Here is a 20,419-nt window from a genome sequence, read left to right on the forward strand (position 1 = left end):
TATCACTTGACGGTGAAAGAAAACATCGTTAGGAAACCATACCTGAGAAATCTTAAAAAAAAAGTTACTTTAGCTACATGCATTTGCCTTATCCTTCTCATTTATATATATCCTTATCATACATTATCCTTCTCATCCTATCCTCTCATCCTCTGAGAGGAGACCCGTGCCCAGCAGTAGGGCAGTGATTGGTTGACGACAACTACCAACGCCTTTCTCAATCCTTAAAACATAGCACACAAACAAATCATAGCACAAAAATTTCATACAGAATTATATTATAAGTTACTCTTAAAACACGTTTTCAAGTGCTTAGACACCATAAATTGCACGTGAGTTTAAGAAGTTGTAAAAATTGCATACACAGAAATCTTTATATTACTATAGTGATTTTATTTGTATGATAAGATATAATTTTATCGTTCATTATAAAATACGAGTACAAGGAGTTTACTACCTTGACTTAAAATATTAAATTTCAAGACCGTCTCGGCACTTGAAGGGCATTTTAAGGTTATTAGTCAAATCAAATGAAATCAAATCACGTTTCACCATTTCTTAGATATTTACGTAAATAAATGAAAAACATAATCACGGTATAAAATTGTATTTAATAATATCATAAGACCACGACTAGATAACCTATGAGCTAAATACAGCCAATTCTTGTAAATGCTATACGATTTTAAAACTCTACAATGTTTAAACATACATTACGTTTACTCCTTAAAAATAATTACATAGTTATGACTATTACTATATTCTAAAGAATGTAGTAAAATCCACTGTAAAAACAAGTTAATTGATTCATAAAGAATGTTTCTAATACTCACACACGGTAGAGAATGAAAAAAAATGGTTTTACCATAATTATTGGAGCTTGTTTTTCAGTAGTAATATTAAAATGCATCAAATAAGTGAGATTCCATATCCCTCCAAAAGGATTCAAAATAAAGATCAATAAGAACATAAATTAAAAATAACTTGCAAAAATACATAAAACACGTCTTTATATGAAATGATATTAAAAATATCGAAAATTACGTTCATTATATTATAATTCTGAAAAATTAATTAGTGAAATTCTATCTATATCAGATAATATTTGTATAAATTGACTACTAAACTAAACTTTGAAAATCACGGTTTTATCCATATATCGTGAAAACTCTCTTACAGAAAAAATATAAAGTATGTGCGACGTTACTTATGTGCAAATTCACGACCTGTGTTATCCTTATAGTTATAGTTAAAATATTCTAGTTTAAAATAATGACACAATTTACACATTTCATATTTAGACAAAAATGTAATGATCATAACAAAAGTTAATAATGGCTATAAATTTAAAACTTAATAAAATACCTAAGTATATTTTTAAACAATGTATATTATTAATTGACTAATGAAAGCCTCAAAGAAGAGATTCTAAAACGTAGATTTTTTTGAACTAAAATTCTGATTGTTTAATAATTCAATATAACCTTTACTGAACATAATCTTACTTTACAATTCATAGCCAAAAACCATATTTAAATATATGATTCATTATTTAATAAAAGTAATTGTGAAGTTAAGTTATCATTATTTTAGGATAATCTTTTCTTATCACTGGTTGAATATGTTTTCTAAAATCTCTCTTATAAAGAGGCAGTTCGTTTAAAATTAGCTAAAATTTGCTATTAGTCGCTAAGTTAAAAATAATTATCTACTGTAACTGTTTTTAAATATGTGTTCAATTTTTCTCATTTCAAAATTTGCAAGGACGTTCTGGACTATTCTATTGCTTAATTGGCACGTTTCATATTTCACAGTGAACACATTGGTTTTATGCTTACTTACTTGTACGCTATGTGAGACCTATCTTGTGCGATTATTTTGAAGATAGGCATACTTGCTTATAAATATAGACGTTGTCTAAGTAACTATTGTTAGAAATGTTGACAAGATATCATAATCAATACGCTAATTTCTCTCCTGTTATTATAAATACAATTTGGTTTAAATTATTTGCAGCAATGTTGACTTACTGAATAACTTATTACGATAATATTTTTACCATTTTCTGTAGCGAAATTTAACATTATTGAACAAAACGCCATTGTCAGTCTGAATATTTGGAAAATATGCGTGCTGTTGAAGTATTTATAAAACAGAACTGTATTTATAAAACAATATATTAACTGTTCCTTGTTTAGACAATTGGCGTTCAGTTGTGGTACATACTTCACTTGTCTCACATTTAATTCGGTAATTTTTGGCGCAGATTTCATAAAAATTATTTCGTAAGACGATGAGGTAAATGCCTCTATTCTTAATCATAAACTCATTGACAATGCTTGTTATTCTAACTTAGTGTCTGTATATAACAAACCACTATAAACCTTTATAAACCTTATGAGAATACCAATTAATCCAAATAGGGTAGTAGGTAGTCGTCAACAATGCTCACATTCATATGCCAATTGAAATGGTTTATCCCGGGCACAGTAACCACGTGCAAACGACCACTGTCGTCCAATGTCTTCAGGCCGATTTTGTCCTCAGTGTAAATGTCTTGTCCCTTCATTTCTACGATGGTTTCATTCGCGTTGTAGTACCCGAATTGGCTGAAAAGTTAAATAAATTGTTATTAATATCTGCAACATCGTTTGGAGCAACTTGCTACGGTATTTAAAGGGCCAAACTAAGTGGATTAGTTAACTTTTAAGAACCGCTATATTTTTATTACAGCCACTAAGAAAACGCAAATAAAGATTTCTCAAAAATTCAATTCTTCAAGTCTAAGATGATCAAATTGGTCAATTTTTAAATTACGACAGGGATTGATTTTGAAGCAACTATTTTTGTGATATTATATTATGTAACGGGTACTCACGATATGCGTATATTAAAATTTATATGGTGAGTACCAGTTACATAATAAAATGTCTCAATTCCGCCATAATTTTAGTCTAAAATCATAAATTTTTGTGATGTTTGTACTGTCAAAATATTTGTAGAATATTGCTGGTAGGGCTCATAAGTTTTATAAATAAACAAAACCATATCTAAAATTTACATTTCTAAATATTCCATTGACGCAATCCTAGATTAGATTATATAAAATTACCTAAACTGATGACATACATTGAGTAATTATTTGACAACTTTCTTATAGTTCGGGTTAATACCCAAAATCGTCCAAAATAATGATTGTATTACATATTGGTAAAAAGATAACATACATATCATATATTATCAACATGATATCTTTTTATAAATATGCGTAATTAGCTAATGCACAAGATTAGGAATTAAACAATAAAAGATAGAAATCTCGTTTGCATTATATTTTTATATATAACAGATAACTTGATAATAGCCGGATATATTTTTATTGTGTAATGTGAACATCGACTACACGCCTTCGGGTTGTTTGATTGATGTTTAAGTTTTAATAACATATTTGTTAGGAGTAAAATACCACAGTATGTAGTAACTATTCCTTTTAAAATTATTTTCAAAGAAACAGCACAAAATATGTTATTCCATACTGCAAGCAACCTAACAGAAAAAAAAACATTTCTCCTAAGGCCAAAAATAATAATCATAAACACAAATTTTAAATAAACATATTTAGTACCACGATAGAAGTCACGTCACGGTAGCCAATAGTTTTCTTCTTACCTGCTTTGCCACGGCGTAATAACATTGTCGTCAGGTCCGCCGATCAGCACCAGTCTCTTGAGCCGAAGTAAGTTGGACTTGAAATCATCGGACTTTGCTGAACTGGAAATAAATAAGAAAATATTAGCCCATTTTTAGTGCTTTGCAAACATAAAAAATGAAATCAGCGCCAAAACGTGATTTGGATATAACGCCATCTAGTGGACCTATACGAATCTATTAGCGACATCTATGCAACATCTATCAAACACAATAGCATATTTTTATATTTTTTAATAGATGACTCTGGAGTCCTGTTAAAAGGAATTCCTGGATATTTACATTAAATTAATTCGATATAGTTATAATGACAAGTTTACAATATTTTTCTTTTCTTTTTTATGCGCGCGTAGGCAGTATAATTATAAACTAAAACAAATATTTCAATTAAATTATACATAGAAATTAATATTTAAACATTTAATAAATTAATAAATTTATTAAATTATATGAAAAGGAAATGTAGTAGTATTAGAAAAAAATGTAATAGTATCTTTTAGTGTATAGTCTGTTATTTTAAATTTTAACGCTAGCTTGTATGTTCTTTTAGAACATTTTTATTAAAAAAAAATTAAAACTACGCATTTTTTCATAAAAGAAATATTTCGTACTTTGTAAACAAAAAAGAAAATAAATTTAGCTGAAAATTTACAAAAAGGCAGGTTCCACCGAGATTTGAACTCGGATCGCTGGATTCAGAGTCCAGAGTGCTAACCATTACACCATGGAACCGCTTGGACGTAGTAGCGAAATTATGTTATTCATTCAAGTCTGACGCATTCATATGAAAATATATTTTTTTAAAATTCAATGCACAAGTTTATATATACGTGGTTTTGAATTTTGTACAGAAATGTATGATCCTTAATTATGTAGCAACATTTTCTTCGCTGTGTTTTAGAAAATGCTCTTATGAAACTGAACTACTAGTTCCATTCTACAACTGAAAGTATACTGCTAGACAGGCCTATCAGAAAGGGGCGTTGTGTTGTCACCCTATTTTATTGTAGTAAATAATTGCAAAAGATCATTCATTATACAAGAAGATACTGCTGACCATGTCCTAGTACAGTGTTCCGTAAACATTTTGTGTTCAAGGTGCATCTAGAAAATCTAAAAATACACCACAAATTAAACATTACTTTTTAAGTAATATTAATCAACATTTATTGCAACCAAAGAATTAGATGAACGAAACAAAACGCCTCGCTCGTGCGCTCGCGTGATTTGTGTAGGTATTGTACTTACCCCTACTTACTAATATAATTTTATAAGATAACCTTATTTTTCCGCGGCACACCAACTAATGATCACGGTACACCAGTGTGCCGCGATAAACACTTTGCGGAACACTGCCCTAGTATATACCCTTAGCATAGAGTAGTACTAATCTATGGCTCTTAGTCACCTCAGGGAGTGGTGCAAAGAGTAGGTTCATACCTTATTACATATACAATTTGGTGCTTACCTTAAATGATTATTGATGTAAGGTAAGAAAACACTGTATGATTCATATAGGGTTTGGTGGTATGGGTCATTCCAGTAATTCCCCACAGATGTATGCTGTCCTACTCTTGAGTACAGGAACTCATATGCTGTATCCTTGACTAACCCTGGAAAGACGACGTGGAGGAATCCAGCTGAAATCAGAATTTAAATATTGTTTAATTTACTATAATGAAAAATAATTTATTATTTAAATACTTAAAGTATAAGTATTTATGCTATATTTTATTAAAGCAATTTTACAAGCCTTATTTAAGTAAGTCTTAAGTTACAAAATTTTATTTGTTATTTCATATACCTACAATATATGTATATTATATTATACATTGAATATTTTTTTCAAACACAAACCTAATGTACACTATAAAATACAGCAAGATATAAAACATTTTACATTTGCAATGTACAAATTAAGTTACATGGAAGATCATATTGTCACTGCAAAGACAAAAACACTAACATGCAAAGGAACCGCTTAGCATTTTAGTATTTTTCTTTGCAGTGATGATATTAATTTATAAAAGAAAAATCAAGTATTATTAATTATATTATCAGAGTCTGCCTGTCAGACAATTGTTAAGTATATCGTGATATTACACCTTTTTAAACTGTTTTTAAGTATGGAGTATTTTTTGGAGTATGATGCTGATATTACCTCCATACTGGCCAGCTTGTGGTGAACTCAGTGATATAAATGTACTGACAGAGACATTGGAAAAGGTTTGCACTATGCCTCTAGCCACTAATCCACCTTGCGAGTAACCTGGAATGGATTTGTTTGAATTATTAGAAGAATAGTCACATCTGTGATTTTTTTAACATGAAATAAGTATAAATACAATAACAAAAATACCTATAAATTACATATTAACAATTATTTTATAAATAATCCTTTGTATTGATACATACCTATTTAGTATAATTATAATAAGAAATAGTATAATTTGATGAGGAGTACTGTATCTGTATTCAAAAGTTTTTGTTGAAAATCTTGAAATCAGGGTAACCTTAACTGTAGCGTGTGGGAAAATTTAAAAACAATGCTTTGAATGTATGGAATAATTACATTTATGAAATTATTTTGGACTATGTAAATACACATTGTGTTTACATAGTTTGTGTTGTCTGGTTCTGTGTGTGTACTGCCAAGTTCTACTAACTACTACTCACCAAAATTAATTAATTTATCTACTTCATTTCATACTGTATTACTATACACTATTTGTTAATTACGAAAATAATGTGACAATACTAACTTTGATTCTAATAATTTAATAAATAAGCACAAGCTAACAAAGGAATTGTTTTTAATTGAATTAAATTAATTAATATGCATGTCATTTATCTTAATGGTAATACCCTATGTATGTTAGTCACAACTGTTTACAATGACTTATTACTCAATACAAAGTATATATGAACCATAGCTCCTTTGTTGTCAATCCATTAATGTTTCAAATGACATCATAGAGAGTTAGAGGGAAGGTGGTAATTGGTACATTTCAAACACGTTGAGAACTTTTAAGGCCTTTTTAACTTTTAAAGAATTATAAGGCCTATAAGTTTAACTACCACAGCAGGTGATCATTAATTATATAATACATACACAAAACGTAAAAAAAAAACCAAGGGTAAGATAGGCAGAGTTATTCTGATAGTTTCTTGGATGTGGACCCTTAGAAAAGGGTGTCTATCACAATTATTACTTTAGTTTCATCAACCATTACAATACAATAAATGAATACCTTGGCAAGAAGGTCCCATCTTCACACATTCCCTAAATTGATTAATTTTAAATTAAGTATATACACAAAGTTACTTACCAATTAAATTAATACCATCTGGATATTTGCTAGAAATGTTTGCCACATCAGTGCCTATTTCTAGGACCTGATGCCACAAGGTCTCCAAGCTTGACCAGCCTTCAAATCTGTTCACATTGTAAACTATTGTGCCTGGATGTTTCTGGAATAGCATGGATGAGGATTAAGGAACTTATAGTTACAACAAATGAGATATTTCATATGTTACACTTTAGTGAAGTACTTATATTTTATGCATGAATTGAAATTTAAAAAAAACCTGGATATAATTTAATGTAAACAAGGTAACTATCATACTTTTAAATGATAATAAGAAAGCATTTCTTCATAAGAAAAAATATTTAACTAGATTTTATTTTTAAATTAGAGTATAGAGACATAAATGTTAAGATTATATGTAAAATAAACGTATTCCTTAAAAACATTGGCGAAAACTGTAATTACCTCATAACAATAAAAACTAATTAATTGAACATTGAACAATTAAAATTAATGAATTATGTAAACCTAGGAACAAAGTTCAGTCTTAATTATAAATGTTTTTGCGATCTAATTCTTAAAAAATATATATCTACCTCTTGAATCCTATGGCTGATCATTTCCATACTGCCACTCCCCGTCATAATACCATGAATTAAAACTACCGGTTTATAACATAAACCGTAACTTACGAATAATGTAAGAGCAAATATAACAATATTGAACGACATTTTCACCATGATTACGAATTTACGAACAAAGAACTTTGGTTTATACACGACGTTTGTGAATAAAACGCAATTTAATACTGACTGCTTGGTTTCATCATTTCAAACACGCTAGGGTGATTAACGTCATTGATATCGATTCAATAACAAGAGATATGGCCATTAAAATGCAAACATTATAAACAGATGGATTGTTGTCATTGAAAAATGAAAATACCAAACAATAAATTCATTGTCATTAGTCATGTCATGAACAGCTGGACAGGGATGCGTTCAGTGTCTACGCTCAAGGACCAATGTGAGCATTATTATAAAAATGTTAATTAAAATAAATAAACAACTAAAATTAATGGATGAGAAAATCCTTATATCCATATAATACATTGAAAATTGAAATTGCGTCCAACGGCTCACCTTAACACTTTTTTGAGTTTTGTACATCTTTTTACATTTCATTATTGGTCGCAAATTCTAAGCCTCAAATAAATGTGCAAAATTATTTTCTACACACTATGCCTACACAATGTATTATAAAAAATAATATTAAAATAGCAATATCAATATTACAATATTGATTTTAAAACTTTGACAAATTGACATTGGCAATATTGGCATTTGGCATTGTAAAATGTAAATAAAATCTGTCATTTACACGTGAGCTTAATAGGTCCCGGGAAGTATGGATGGAAGTATTCAGTAAATAAAGATAATACAATACGCCGAAGATAATAAATCTTAGCATACGTTCCCGCTAAACCAATAAAGTAAGTTGATTCGATCTATTATATAGTATTATGAGAATATTCAAGGCTCGATCGCGAATAGGTTATGAAGAAACATTATTGCATTGAGATTATTTCAAATTTCAGGTGTTAATACTGTGACTGCGCCACCATGGCAGCTACATCACTAGCTGAACAGCTTCAAAAGTTGTCCGTACCGCAGACATCTATTTACAAGGATGACAAGAAACGAGCGTCGCTACTCTTTGATCCTAAGGAAGCAGCCCTAAAGGATCGAGACACGTTCTACGAGATCGGTATAAGCGGGCTGACGGAATTAATAGCTCTTTATGAAGGCTTTCGGGTGTTTGAAGATACCTTGTACAGTGTTTCTTCCAAGGACTTTGAAAGGGCTGTCCAAAGCAAGGAAGTGAATAAGAATCTTGACCAGACTATCGAAAAATTTCTCCTACAATTATCACCATATTTCCTCCTTCAATCAGCTCACAAAGCATTAGAATGGCTGGTCAATAGATATCACATACATGAGTACAATCAGGACGCTATTATGGCTTTAATACTGCCTTATCATGAGACTAAAATATTCATCAGGTTCATACAACTGTTTAATATTAAGTCCAATTCCAACAGGTGGAATTGGCTTCGTTCAGTCCAAAAAAATGGTATTCCTTTAACTAAACAGGTACTACATAATCAGTGTGTCTCAAACACATCCACTCTGCAATTTATTGCTGATGCAACAATAAAATATATTAATGAGTTTGGCGAGCGAGCTACACAACTGAATACCGTTTTTGCATTCTTATGCTCCACAGCAATTGGTACTATAAGTACTAGTAAACGTGTTACAGAGTCAATCATCAGTGTCCTTTTACCGACTGTCGTGAAGGGGCTTGAATCAACGATCATTGATTTTCGATCATCTGCTTATGTCATACTTGGATTTCTTGTAACGAAGACAACAATAAAATACAAGACATTACAGGATATTATTGATGTTATTTTATCCACTGAATTTGATCTAACACATGACTCTGTGTTACTCATTAACTTGATTTACACAAATCAAACCCATCTCAAAAAGATGACGGATAGTATTCTGGATAATATCACGGTTTCTGTCATGAATACAATTTGTATGCATCTGAAGAAGTTAGTAGAATGCAAAATCAGTATACAGGCATTCGTAATGGCGTTCCTGTCTGGAGTTTTGCCACTCATTCAGAAAGATATGGAGGAGTTTAGAAAGTTCTCCCAATTCCCGGAAATATTAATTGATGAGGTTGATTTGAAGAACCAACAACCTGAAAAAGTTATCAAGTGAGTATAATTTGTTACCTATTTCTACCTAATAACAGCAGTGTTAGGCGTTGCTGTGTTCCGATTTGAAGGGTGTGGTAAGGGAGACAGACTTTTCTGAGCCGTTCCAGCTTAGTCCTCAGGGGTAGCGGCGCATCTGTGGCCGACCTCAAGGTAGGAATATCTAATCCTATCTGGGATTGAGTACAGATGTCCATGGGCGGCAGTAGCCACTTACCATCAGGTGGACTGCATGCGCATCTGCTACTCCTATATTATAAAAAAAAAACAATTTTTTATATAACACAAGTAGGAAAGAAGCATAGCAGTCCTAATCCTAAGTGGCCGCTGATGCCTATTGACATCATAGCTGTAATCAACCTCCGATAATATTAGTCTTACCTGAAGTTGGCCACAGATGTGTTGCTAATTCTAGTGATTAAGTTGGATCCCTTCAAAATAAAATACAATTATATGCAACCAATGTGTATGAAGTCCACACAATGTTACTTCGCATCAAATTTACATCTCAAGCCGAGATATTTTAAATACAGATGATTAAATAAAGGTGCAAGCTTAAAAGTTTGTTTTACAGAATAGATAATCATGGACTGTGAAAGTTTCATCTTATTATGGAAATAAAAGCAAATGTGTAACATATTGACATTTTATAATACTGATGAAGGGATAAAATAAATAATGTTTAAAATTGCATGTAACAGAATTATCTTTTTCTTTTTTCAGATGCATTTTAAATGCATTTCAACACCAAAAAGAAAATAATGCTGATGACAACGGAAGCGATGTAGAAATAATAGAGGATGTTGATGTTGACAGTAGAATTTTACATTGGTACTCAACATTCTTACGAAATGTGGAGCACAAATACCCTGAAGCATTTGACAAGGTGGTGAAGCATGAAATGAGTTCAGATAGCAAAATAAATAACAAGAGAAGGACACAACTTTCAAAAATTCTTGGCTTCAAACCTTCAGTTGCACATAAAATAGGAGGCACATACCTTTTCGAAAACCTAAATCATGTGAACCCAGAATTGCGTGTGGAAGCTGTAAATTACATTGCAAAAGAATTCCAATCATTGAAAGCAGAAAATATAGATTTTGTGAAAGATTCAATAGTAAACAGATTTAATGATGAAAATATTAATGTAGTAATTGCAGCTTTGGAAATCCCAAATGAATATCTTACCGAAGTTATGAATGAAATAGATTTGGCGAATGCTTTTACAACCATTGTGTCTAAAGGTGCAAAGAAATGGAAGCCTGTTATTGAGAAAGTCATCAGCAAATTTTGCTCACTTGAATGTTTACCTGTCAATCATGAAACAATTATGGCAATAGTACCACTTCTGTTTCCTAATGATTCAACATCCGCTGACATTACTTGGCAAATAATAACTTCACCTTGGGGTAAGAAGTTTGGACTCCTAAATAATATAACTGATTTAAATAAATCAATGCAAGATAATCCAGAAGTGTTAAAACAGAAGATATTTAAAATTTTGTTCATTGATCGAAAATTCACTTTTAGTGATAAATTGGATATAAACTTAGTGAACAAAGAAAGCACACTTGATCTATTTATGTACATACTTCTTAAATCTTGCTCATTTAAACAGGCTTCAACAGAGGAAATTATTAATGTATTAGACATACTTTTAGAATCTGTTGTGAATAGAGACATAGTATCTAGTACTGAAAATTCTAAATTTTCTGGAGACATTGTTGTAGAGTTTATTAAAGTTTCGAGAAGAAATAAAATATTGTTTGAAATAATGGAATACATCTGGTCTAGAATAGTAGAAGATATTAATGTTAAAGAAATAACAAAACCTTGGTGCAATGTTTGTGCTACAGTGGAAACTGTTCTCATCAGGAGATTATATGAGATATTTATAACTGGATGCGGTATTATTACGTATTCCGATAATTACGCTAAACTACTTCAGACACTTTTAGATAAATCCTTCAACTCGACAGAAGAGAAATTTAATTTCGTCGCTAACATTGCTTTTGGACATATTTTGTATGCAAATGATCCGAAAGATATTATAAATCCAGAGTTGCAAGTAAGAAGCCTAAAGTTACTTTCAAACTTCTTTGTAGTTCAAGAAAATGCGACATGGGCATATGATTCTGATGTTCTAATTACAACTTTACTTTTTGACTTAAATCATCCTATTACTCTTATTCGACAGTGTACTATAGATTTGATAGCAATTATATTAAGAGAAGACCCTGACGATAAAAAGTTTATATATGTAAAGTTACTGAAAGAATTGATGTCCCACAAGGAAGAATTGTTGTTGGATCATGAACAGTTGCCTCAAGTTCTTAAAACGATTTTGACAGACCAAACACCAGGAAACAAGTTGTTTCGAAAAAATTGTCTTCTACGACTCACTAGAATAATGATTTCGGATTCATCATACATAAATGCAGCATTAGCTAGACTTTTAGCTCATATCAACAATGCAAATACGTTTTCTCATGTATTACCATCACTCAATAGCCTTGTAAACAAGTTAAAGCAAAATGAAGCTAACAAAAAATTTGTATTTGATATTTATGAATCAAATCTAATGAAATCTGTGCTCGGTCTGATAAATGAAACTACTGTGACAACCTTCACAAAAGATCAAATTTGGAATTCAATCGAAATTGCCTTAAAGGAGTATAGGGAATGTGTTGTGCAAGAAGATCAATCACTGACTAGTCCCTGTGTGCTAGTAATGAAGGAAATTGAGGAAAATGTTTTCGCAAAAGTCCCTGAAGAAAGACGCAAAGATTTGGTTTATCTTGTAACTTCTGCTGGTGCTTTTAGTAATAATCCTGCTATATCGAGTGTAGCGTCTAAAACAATGAAGAAAATTCATATCAATTTCGATCACTTTAAGCCTATTTTGGAAAAAATGCTTAACGTCATGGACCCTGTTGCCAATGTGACTAAGAAAAAGAAATCCACTATGTCAATGATTTCTCATCAACTGGCTGAAACTGACGAATGGCAATTAGGTGTAATCCTATTGGAATATGTTCAAAACAAGAAGAGAATGTCAGTGGATAACTCGTTTGTAAATATCCTATTCCAACTTTTGAATAAATGTTTAAGATTTGAAGAGCAGTCTTATGTTGAATACACAAAACAACTTATTCTGTCATCGCTTTGGTATTATTGTAAGAAATTCGTTGATGATAAAGATAAAGAGCAACTTAAGTCATTGAAAAGCATGTTCGATGTGGAGACAGTTGTACAGTGCATTAGAGGTACTCAGAATCCCCAAACTCAACACCATGCACTAATTTTACTTTCGCATGCTGCATATATGTTACCAGAGCAAGTCCTTCATCATACCATGGAAATATTTACGTTTATGGGCTCTTCAGTTCTACGCCACGACGACGCATACAGTTTTCAGATAATTACAAAAATAATTGAAACTCTTATTCCAATATTAGTGAAATTGGACAAAAGTATTGAAGATTACACAGAAAAAGAACTCCAACAGCTACAAAAACGAGTAGTTCCGGTTTTGCGTATATTTGCCGATGTCGTTCTTCATGTACCCGAGCATAGAAGATTACCATTATACAAGAAGCTTATTGAAACTCTGGGCCCAAGCCAATTCCTCTGGGTTTTCCTTGCTTTGTTGCTCGAAACACATGTTGCTCATTTCAACGAAAGCAAAAAGAAAGATAAATCACAACAAAGAACACTAGCTGATCAAGAATCACCAATCAATCGACTTGATTTCGGTCAAAGTATTTTACTGGAATTTGCGCCTGAAATATGCCTAGAGAACTTCATAAAATTAATGACTTATATTAAATCTCTGCCCTTACAAAAAGATGAAGATGAAATGGAAACAGATGTAGATCCTGGCGATATATTCAGCGTAAATGGACACACAGCTATTCAGTTGAGACATTATAAATACGTTATAATTACGTTTATGAATACTTGCCTAGCATCTTCAAGATTTATCCAACATAGCAGTCAGGCCACTGATATTAAGACGATGGAGAACCATTATAAAACATTCATTATCAATATCTTGACTTATATTCAAAGCATTTCTAAAATCAGCGATGAGAAAACTGCTAAGTATTGGCGTGTCATGATGCATCACAGTTATGATTTGTTAGATCACACGAACAATTTGCTTTCTGCTCCGATGTTCCTGTCTGTAGTGAGAGGATTGATGAAACATACTCTACAAACTGTACGAAGGAAGTCTATGGAGTTATTGAATTCTAAAATACAGTTTAGTTCAGAATTATTCAATGACATAGATTTGGAATTACTTTTCTCATTGTTACCTGTACTATTGGATATTGTTAAGACTGTTGAAACTAATGATGAAAATCTTAATGAAAGTGCCGCGCAGGAACAGGAATTGAATCAACAAACAGCATTACTATCTTTAAAACTACTTACCAGAATGTTAGCTTCAGAAAATCCAGAACCATTCAAACCTGTTTTAGAAGCAGTTACCGATTACACTTGCAATCAAAATATTAGTGGAAATGTCATGGCTTCGATTGTTCTTTGTTTAGCTGAATTATGTGGAAACTTAAAGGCTCATGCATTAGCTAGCCTGCGGAAATTCATGCCAGCTCTAATCAAAGTATTGAAGAAACAGCGTAAAGCAGACACTCCCGAATTGGTTCTATTAAGTACTGTGACGGCAATATCCAAGATAGTGGAAAGTTTGCCGCTTTTCCTTAGTCCGTATCTCCAGAAAATTTTATACGAGTACTCAATTTTGCTAGCCAAATGGCAGAATTACGACCAAGAGTGCAGCAAAGTGTCAGCCATCGTGACTAAACTCACCCACATTAAGAAGAAGATTGCTGGATCCATACCGCCTAGAGTTTTGATACCAGTAACTAATGAAACTCATCAACTACTTATCGAGAAAGAGAATTATGATGCCATTGGCCCAGTAATGTCACTTCTGGCCGATAGCTTTGCTAATGTCACTACAGCCGACTTTAATGCTTTGCAACAAGATTTGACAACATTCTTCTTATCAGCTCTGCAACTAAGAAGTGATGCTGTTGAGAAGAACATCAACGAAAACGTAATAGACAGAGCTGAAGATGAAATAGTCAATGCTTTAGTATGTCTTGTTCTGAAATTATCTGAAACCAATTTTAGACCATTCTATTTCAAGATTTATGATTGGGCTATCAGAACAAATGTTGAAGGACATAAGGACAGGACTATAACATTCTATAGGTATGTATATCATCTGAATACCAAGTTTTCTAATTTATTACGTATTTTATTATGTATTACTTATTATATTAATTTTTTACATTTTCAGATTGAGTAGTGCAATCGCAAACAAACTTAAAGGTCTCTTTGTACTATTCGCGGGACATTTCATCAAGAATGCAGCTGAATTACTTGACGCTTGCAACACTAGTAAAACCGAGAACCTCTATTTTGATTCGGAGGCCAAATGCTTATCCCTCATCAACTACATATTGAAAACACTGCATGTCGTTTTCCTTTATGACAGTCAAAGTTTCTTAAACAAGGACAGATTTGAAACATTAATGCAGCCAGTTGTTGATCAACTCGAGAACCCACTTGGTGGTATCGCGACCCTTAAAACGAGGGCAGAGGGGACAATAATTCCTTGCGTATCACAATTCGCGGTGGCTACGGACGACGATTCCCTGTGGAAGCTTCTTAATTATCAGATATTGTTGAAGTCTCGGCACAACGATCCTGAAATAAGGTAAACATGTTAAATTTTGTTTTTAATGCAATTTTACACAATAGGTTTTTCTGAAACAACTAAAATGTGGTAAATACTTCGCTGCATATATTTTATTTATTCCTACATGTTTTTGTATTGTATGTTTTTGGTCTTTCAAAATCGAAAATTATGGAGTCAATATAAATTGCGTTGCAATTAAATAATAAGTATATAATGTGTATTTAAATGACATGATTTCATAGAAACAAAATATCTACAAAATGCCTACAAAAATATTTTTAATTTTCATTTTTAGATTAATAGCTGTTGACTGCTTGGTATCCATGGCATCGCAACTCGGCAGCAACTGGTTACCTCTTCTAGCAGAGAGTGTACCGTTCCTTGCAGAACTTCTAGAAGATGGTGATCAGAAGATAGAGACTGCTACTAAGGATGCTATTAGGAAACTCGAGCAGATACTAGGGGAGCCGTTGGAGAAATATTTCTAGAAATCAAAGTTATTTTAGGGAATTATACATTTTGTATTCATTGGTATATTAATAAATAAAACTAATATTAAATTTGAATTTATTAGTATCTACCCTAAAAACTTCTCAAGACGTGGATTAATAATAAGTAAGGTTTGTATATTAATACAAGAAGTCTACGTAATGTTTAGGTTGCTGCATTTAATAGTTTTCTACTTTCAAATGTCCTGGACATATATTACAAGAGATAATTATAGATGTTTTATCACACCCTTCAAACCGACGTAATATCAAACAACCTTGCTCCGTGTTTGTACTGATTTTACTACGATTTTATTAGCTTGATCTGTATGCACAGAACACTTTTTTTGGCTACGAGGGAAACCTTCAAAAGCTACCAGACGACGTGGAAGCGACGCCCGGTTATGTGGATTTTTTACTGCACTAAAACCCCCCGGTGGCCGTCCTTAGCGCTTGGTGGAGAACTCCGGGATCTCCGGTGGTACACAACCGGAGTCCTCCGAGCGCCATGCCCTATACTCCTAGTATGTATCTAGATATGTAACGGAATTGAACTCAATTATGCCCACTTTGAACGGTCAGTTTAATTCAAAACTATGAATAATTATCAAAAACCAATGACAATAAACGACTTCATATTAACCTAATAAAAATCATACCTCTATGCCTAGACTACTGAATAATCTACATCTCACTATCGTTCTACGAGGCTTTGTTCGCTTCCACATTGTGTGTACCTACATATGAAAGCCTTATCAGCTTCGTGGATGGATGAAATTCAATTCCACAGAGCCTGCGGACGACTCGGGAACATATCCGGTTTACAATGGAGCCGGCTTGATGATGTGAGTTGATTAAAATACATTTTAAATTAAACCTAAATGAGCCTTAAAGAAGAAAATTTGTCATGTTACGAGTAAGTGAAAGATGTAAAAGGTTACGTAGGTAAGTAGCTACCTACCTACGTACCTACTTATTGCTTTTTTACTAATAGGTACCAAAACATTTTTAACACGCTTTTATTAGCTTGGGTTGTATGTATTGTATGTAACTAACAAGTAACGGAATCTTTGAACCGATTTCTATTCACTTTGAAAGTTCACTTTAATTCAAAATTTTGAAGAATTATTAAAAACCGATGACAATACACGATTTTAATAATTTTGTATCATTTTCCTTATCAACATCCTCAGCATTAACGATTTTCGGGGCGAGATTGTTCAAGCGCCTTAGAGAAAGTCCATCGCAAAGTTACTACATTGCAACAATTATTTCTTTTTAGTTTCAATAACTGTTATAGCGTATTTTTTAGTTTTGAAAATAATAATGTTATTTCCCTATAACTCAAATGTTCCGAAATATATCTATAATGCCCTCTTGTAAAATGATTTTTAAGATTCCGTACACAAAGTGTAAAACGAAACCCTCCGCTGTCTGTTCGTGTGTCACAGGGCTTTATCTCTTAAACCGTAATAGATAGACGCTTGATTTTTTACAAACGATGCATAATGGTGGTCGCTGTAACAACAAATACTAAAAATTAATAAAATAAATATAGTCCAAAAAACTAAAAAACACGCTTTTATGATAAAATCAACAGGCGTGGAGTGCTCCACTTAGGGGCCGTTCAAGTATTACGTAACGCAATTTTTGAAGAATTTTGACCCCCCCTCCCCCCCTTGTAACGCACCGTAACGTTTTTCTATACCCCCCCCCCCTCTCTAAACGTTACGTAACACTCAAGTGTCCATTTTTACCCTAAACTCGCTAAATAGTTATGTTATAGTTTTTATCCTTGGGCGTGTTCAGCCGAACTAGGTCTCCCGAGTATTCTAAGTTAGTTTAAGTATAGTCAAAGCATACATACTGCTATACTGTACTATACTTAGTCTAACTCAGAATACTCAGGACTTAGTTCGGCTGAACCCACTCATTCAAGGGATTCCCCGTAAAACTTAAATGAAAAGGGTTGCCAATTTAGGAGTTTTAATTCTCTATTTTTTTATTAAAAAATGTTACGTAACGTGTATTAAGAAAGACCCCCTCCCGCCCCTGTAACGCACGTAACGTTTTACAAGACCCCCCCTCCCCCCCAAATTGCGTTACGTAATACTTGAACGCCCCCTTATCAATTTTCGAAAAGCACCCCACACTTTTTTCACAATTATACAATTTACTGTTCCTTAATTGATTCCTAGATTGAAAATTATTTTCTACTTGTTAGTTAATTTTATCATAAAAGCGTGTTTTTTAGTTTTTTGAACTATATTTATTTCTAATAGGTACCACAAAATTTAGTTTTTATTTTGTGTAGGTACTTACATGTCATCATGAGGCATAGGCTACATTTTTAAGTACCTGACTAGGTAGGGTTAATAGGGTTTTTTGTTTTTACAATCATTCTCTATTTATTCAAGTGTAGGTGTCTATAGGTAGGCATTTATCCCTTATTTCGATTTAATACAAATGTATTGACGGCTATTCATAATTAAAAACAGTCAATTTCCCAAAAAGGAAATTTTTGAAATTCGCCTAAAAGATAATGTAACATTAGTTTATTTTAATTAGTTAAATGCATTAATAAAAAAATATATCAAATACTAGTACGCCCATATCTACTTAGTGTGTCAGTATATAAACTATCCTTAAAATTTCAGGTTCATTAGAAATCTTAAATTACTTCAAACTACGTAGGTAGGTACTTATATTTACTCTCGAAACAAAAATAATCCCTTTTCTTTTAAAACTCACTTAAAATGTCTGAGAAGATTACTGGAGCTTCGGATATCTCGATTTCTTTTTCTTTTCAATTAAGCACATCGAAGCCGGGTTTAACTGCGCTTCAATTCGATCTTCGTTTACCGATCGTCGGTTTTGTCTTGAAGAAACTTTATTCAATTTTTATTTCGTAGATAATAGCTGTGGTTATAAAGATAGGTCTCTAGGTTTGTGGTCTCTACGCTTTTTAAGACTATCGTATAACATTCTAGGATCCGTTGTCAACTTAGCAAAATATAATTTCATAGTTATGGCCGGAACTGAAATCGAGACTTCAAGCATGGCAAACTGGTATGATGACTATTGATCAGAAATACTTTTGGGCGTGTAGATTTAGAATGTCTCATAATTAATTTATTTTGGCTACATTAATTTAAAGTCATTGGATACAAATTCAAAATATGATCAATACTTAGTATACCTATCAGGTCTGTCGTTGCAAATACTCCCTCCAATGCATACCATATATGTAGTACATATAATTTGAAATCTCAGACATTATGGTTTTTAATTTAAGTACTTGTTATAGTAGGTACATTTATTTTATGAAGTCTACGTTTTTCTACTGTGCATATCTCGTAATATAATCGTTACTCGCTAGCAGTGAAGTGTCACCCTAAAGTAGAGAGAGGCGGTTCTTTTCAGACATCAGACTGCGGAATATTTCAACATCCCTCTTCCAGACCACGGCAGTATTTCAACCCCTTTTCAGAATTTGCAGTGCATTCACGCCTGGAGTGGCTCTCGACAGGTGACAAAAGGTAGTGGATTCAGCTTCGTTGATTTTCAACGACAATTCAAACAGATATTGGATCTGCAGCTCCATTTGAATTTTGTCTATGCAAGAAACTTAAGCCTAAGTACACTCATGGAGAGTTCTGCAGCGAGAAGAGATTTCAATAGTTAGTTTTTTTCTCACTTAACGTTTTTTGAATTATAGGCATTTCTTTGTTTATTTTTCAAATTTCAAACAGTAATTAGCGTAGAAATTCATTGATGAATTAATAATTTTTTTAAAGCAATGAGTGGGTTCGCTTATTTAAAATAACTAGGCAAGTACCAATTTTTAAAATTTTTGAGTAGGTAAGTAGAAAATAGGCTGAGAGAGACAAAACACGAATAATAATAAGGAGGTGCTTACAAAAGGTACTTTTCTTATTCGTTGGTACGATATCCTCAAAACAATAGCTGACAGAAATTTCAGATATAGGTAAGTACGTAGGTATAAATATAAAGACCCATTCCTTTGTTTGTAAGTATTATTTAATAAAAAAGGAATTTTAATCTATTCTCTCACTAAAGGGTAAATTCTTATATCTTAATTTTTGCACGCAATTTATTGGATGCTATAATTACTATACCTATAGGTACTTGGTTCTATTTTAAGGGAAAATATTTTACGTACCTATTCCTTATTGGAAGATAAAAAAGGCTTTCAAATATAATAAAAGGTTGTTCAAAATAACACTGATTTAAATAAAAAATTAAACCTTTTGCATCTATATATAAAAAAATATGTCGATCATATGGCTAAGTAATTGTTATCGTTATTGCTAAGTCATCGTTGATAATGAACACCTATTTAAATCGATTGAGTTGATTTTATTTCAATTGT

The 20,419-nt window shown here is 32.2% G+C and overlaps 2 protein-coding genes and 1 non-coding gene across 3 annotated transcripts; 1 reads left to right on the top strand and 2 right to left on the bottom strand.

Annotated features, from left to right (window-relative positions):
- Positions 1-826: 826 nt before the first annotated feature.
- Ppt2 (palmitoyl-protein thioesterase 2) lies at positions 827-7,981 on the bottom strand. The gene is made up of 6 exons (XM_073080717.1): positions 7,613-7,981; positions 7,038-7,179; positions 5,870-5,977; positions 5,177-5,348; positions 3,670-3,771; positions 827-2,609 (listed from the first exon to the last, which is right to left on the bottom strand). The coding sequence occupies exons 1-6, from the start codon at positions 7,754-7,756 to the stop codon at positions 2,411-2,413; spliced, it is 867 nt and encodes a 288-aa protein (XP_072936818.1). The 5' UTR covers positions 7,757-7,981; the 3' UTR covers positions 827-2,410.
- On the bottom strand, positions 4,369-4,440 carry TRNAQ-CUG (transfer RNA glutamine (anticodon CUG)). Its single transcript has one exon. It is a non-coding gene; the product is annotated as a tRNA-Gln (tRNA).
- A 369-nt stretch (positions 7,982-8,350) lies between the features above and the next one.
- Positions 8,351-16,098, top strand: l(2)k09022 (HEAT repeat containing 1 homolog l(2)k09022). Its single transcript, XM_073081248.1, has 5 exons — positions 8,351-8,508; positions 8,614-9,807; positions 10,531-15,048; positions 15,137-15,556; positions 15,834-16,098. The coding sequence occupies exons 2-5, from the start codon at positions 8,639-8,641 to the stop codon at positions 16,024-16,026; spliced, it is 6,300 nt and encodes a 2,099-aa protein (XP_072937349.1). The 5' UTR covers positions 8,351-8,508; positions 8,614-8,638; the 3' UTR covers positions 16,027-16,098.
- Positions 16,099-20,419: the final 4,321 nt, after the last annotated feature.

This window comes from Epargyreus clarus, unplaced genomic scaffold (genome assembly GCF_041222505.1).
Source record: "Epargyreus clarus isolate Ecla_fem2 unplaced genomic scaffold, WU_Ecla_fem_2.2 ptg000015l, whole genome shotgun sequence".
Lineage (NCBI taxonomy): Eukaryota > Metazoa > Arthropoda > Insecta > Lepidoptera > Hesperiidae > Epargyreus > Epargyreus clarus.

Excerpts from the sequence above, each read along its gene's own strand:
- Ppt2 (XM_073080717.1), bottom strand. The coding sequence starts at position 7,756 with ATGGTGAAAATGTCGTTCAATATTGTTATATTTGCTCTTACATTATTC. Across the intron at positions 7,180-7,612 it reads TCAGCCATAGGATTCAAGAG|AAACATCCAGGCACAATAGT; the intron begins GTAGATATATAT and ends ATGCTATTCCAG. Across the intron at positions 5,349-5,869 it reads ACAAGCTGGCCAGTATGGAG|CTGGATTCCTCCACGTCGTC; the intron begins GTAATATCAGCA and ends TTCTGATTTCAG.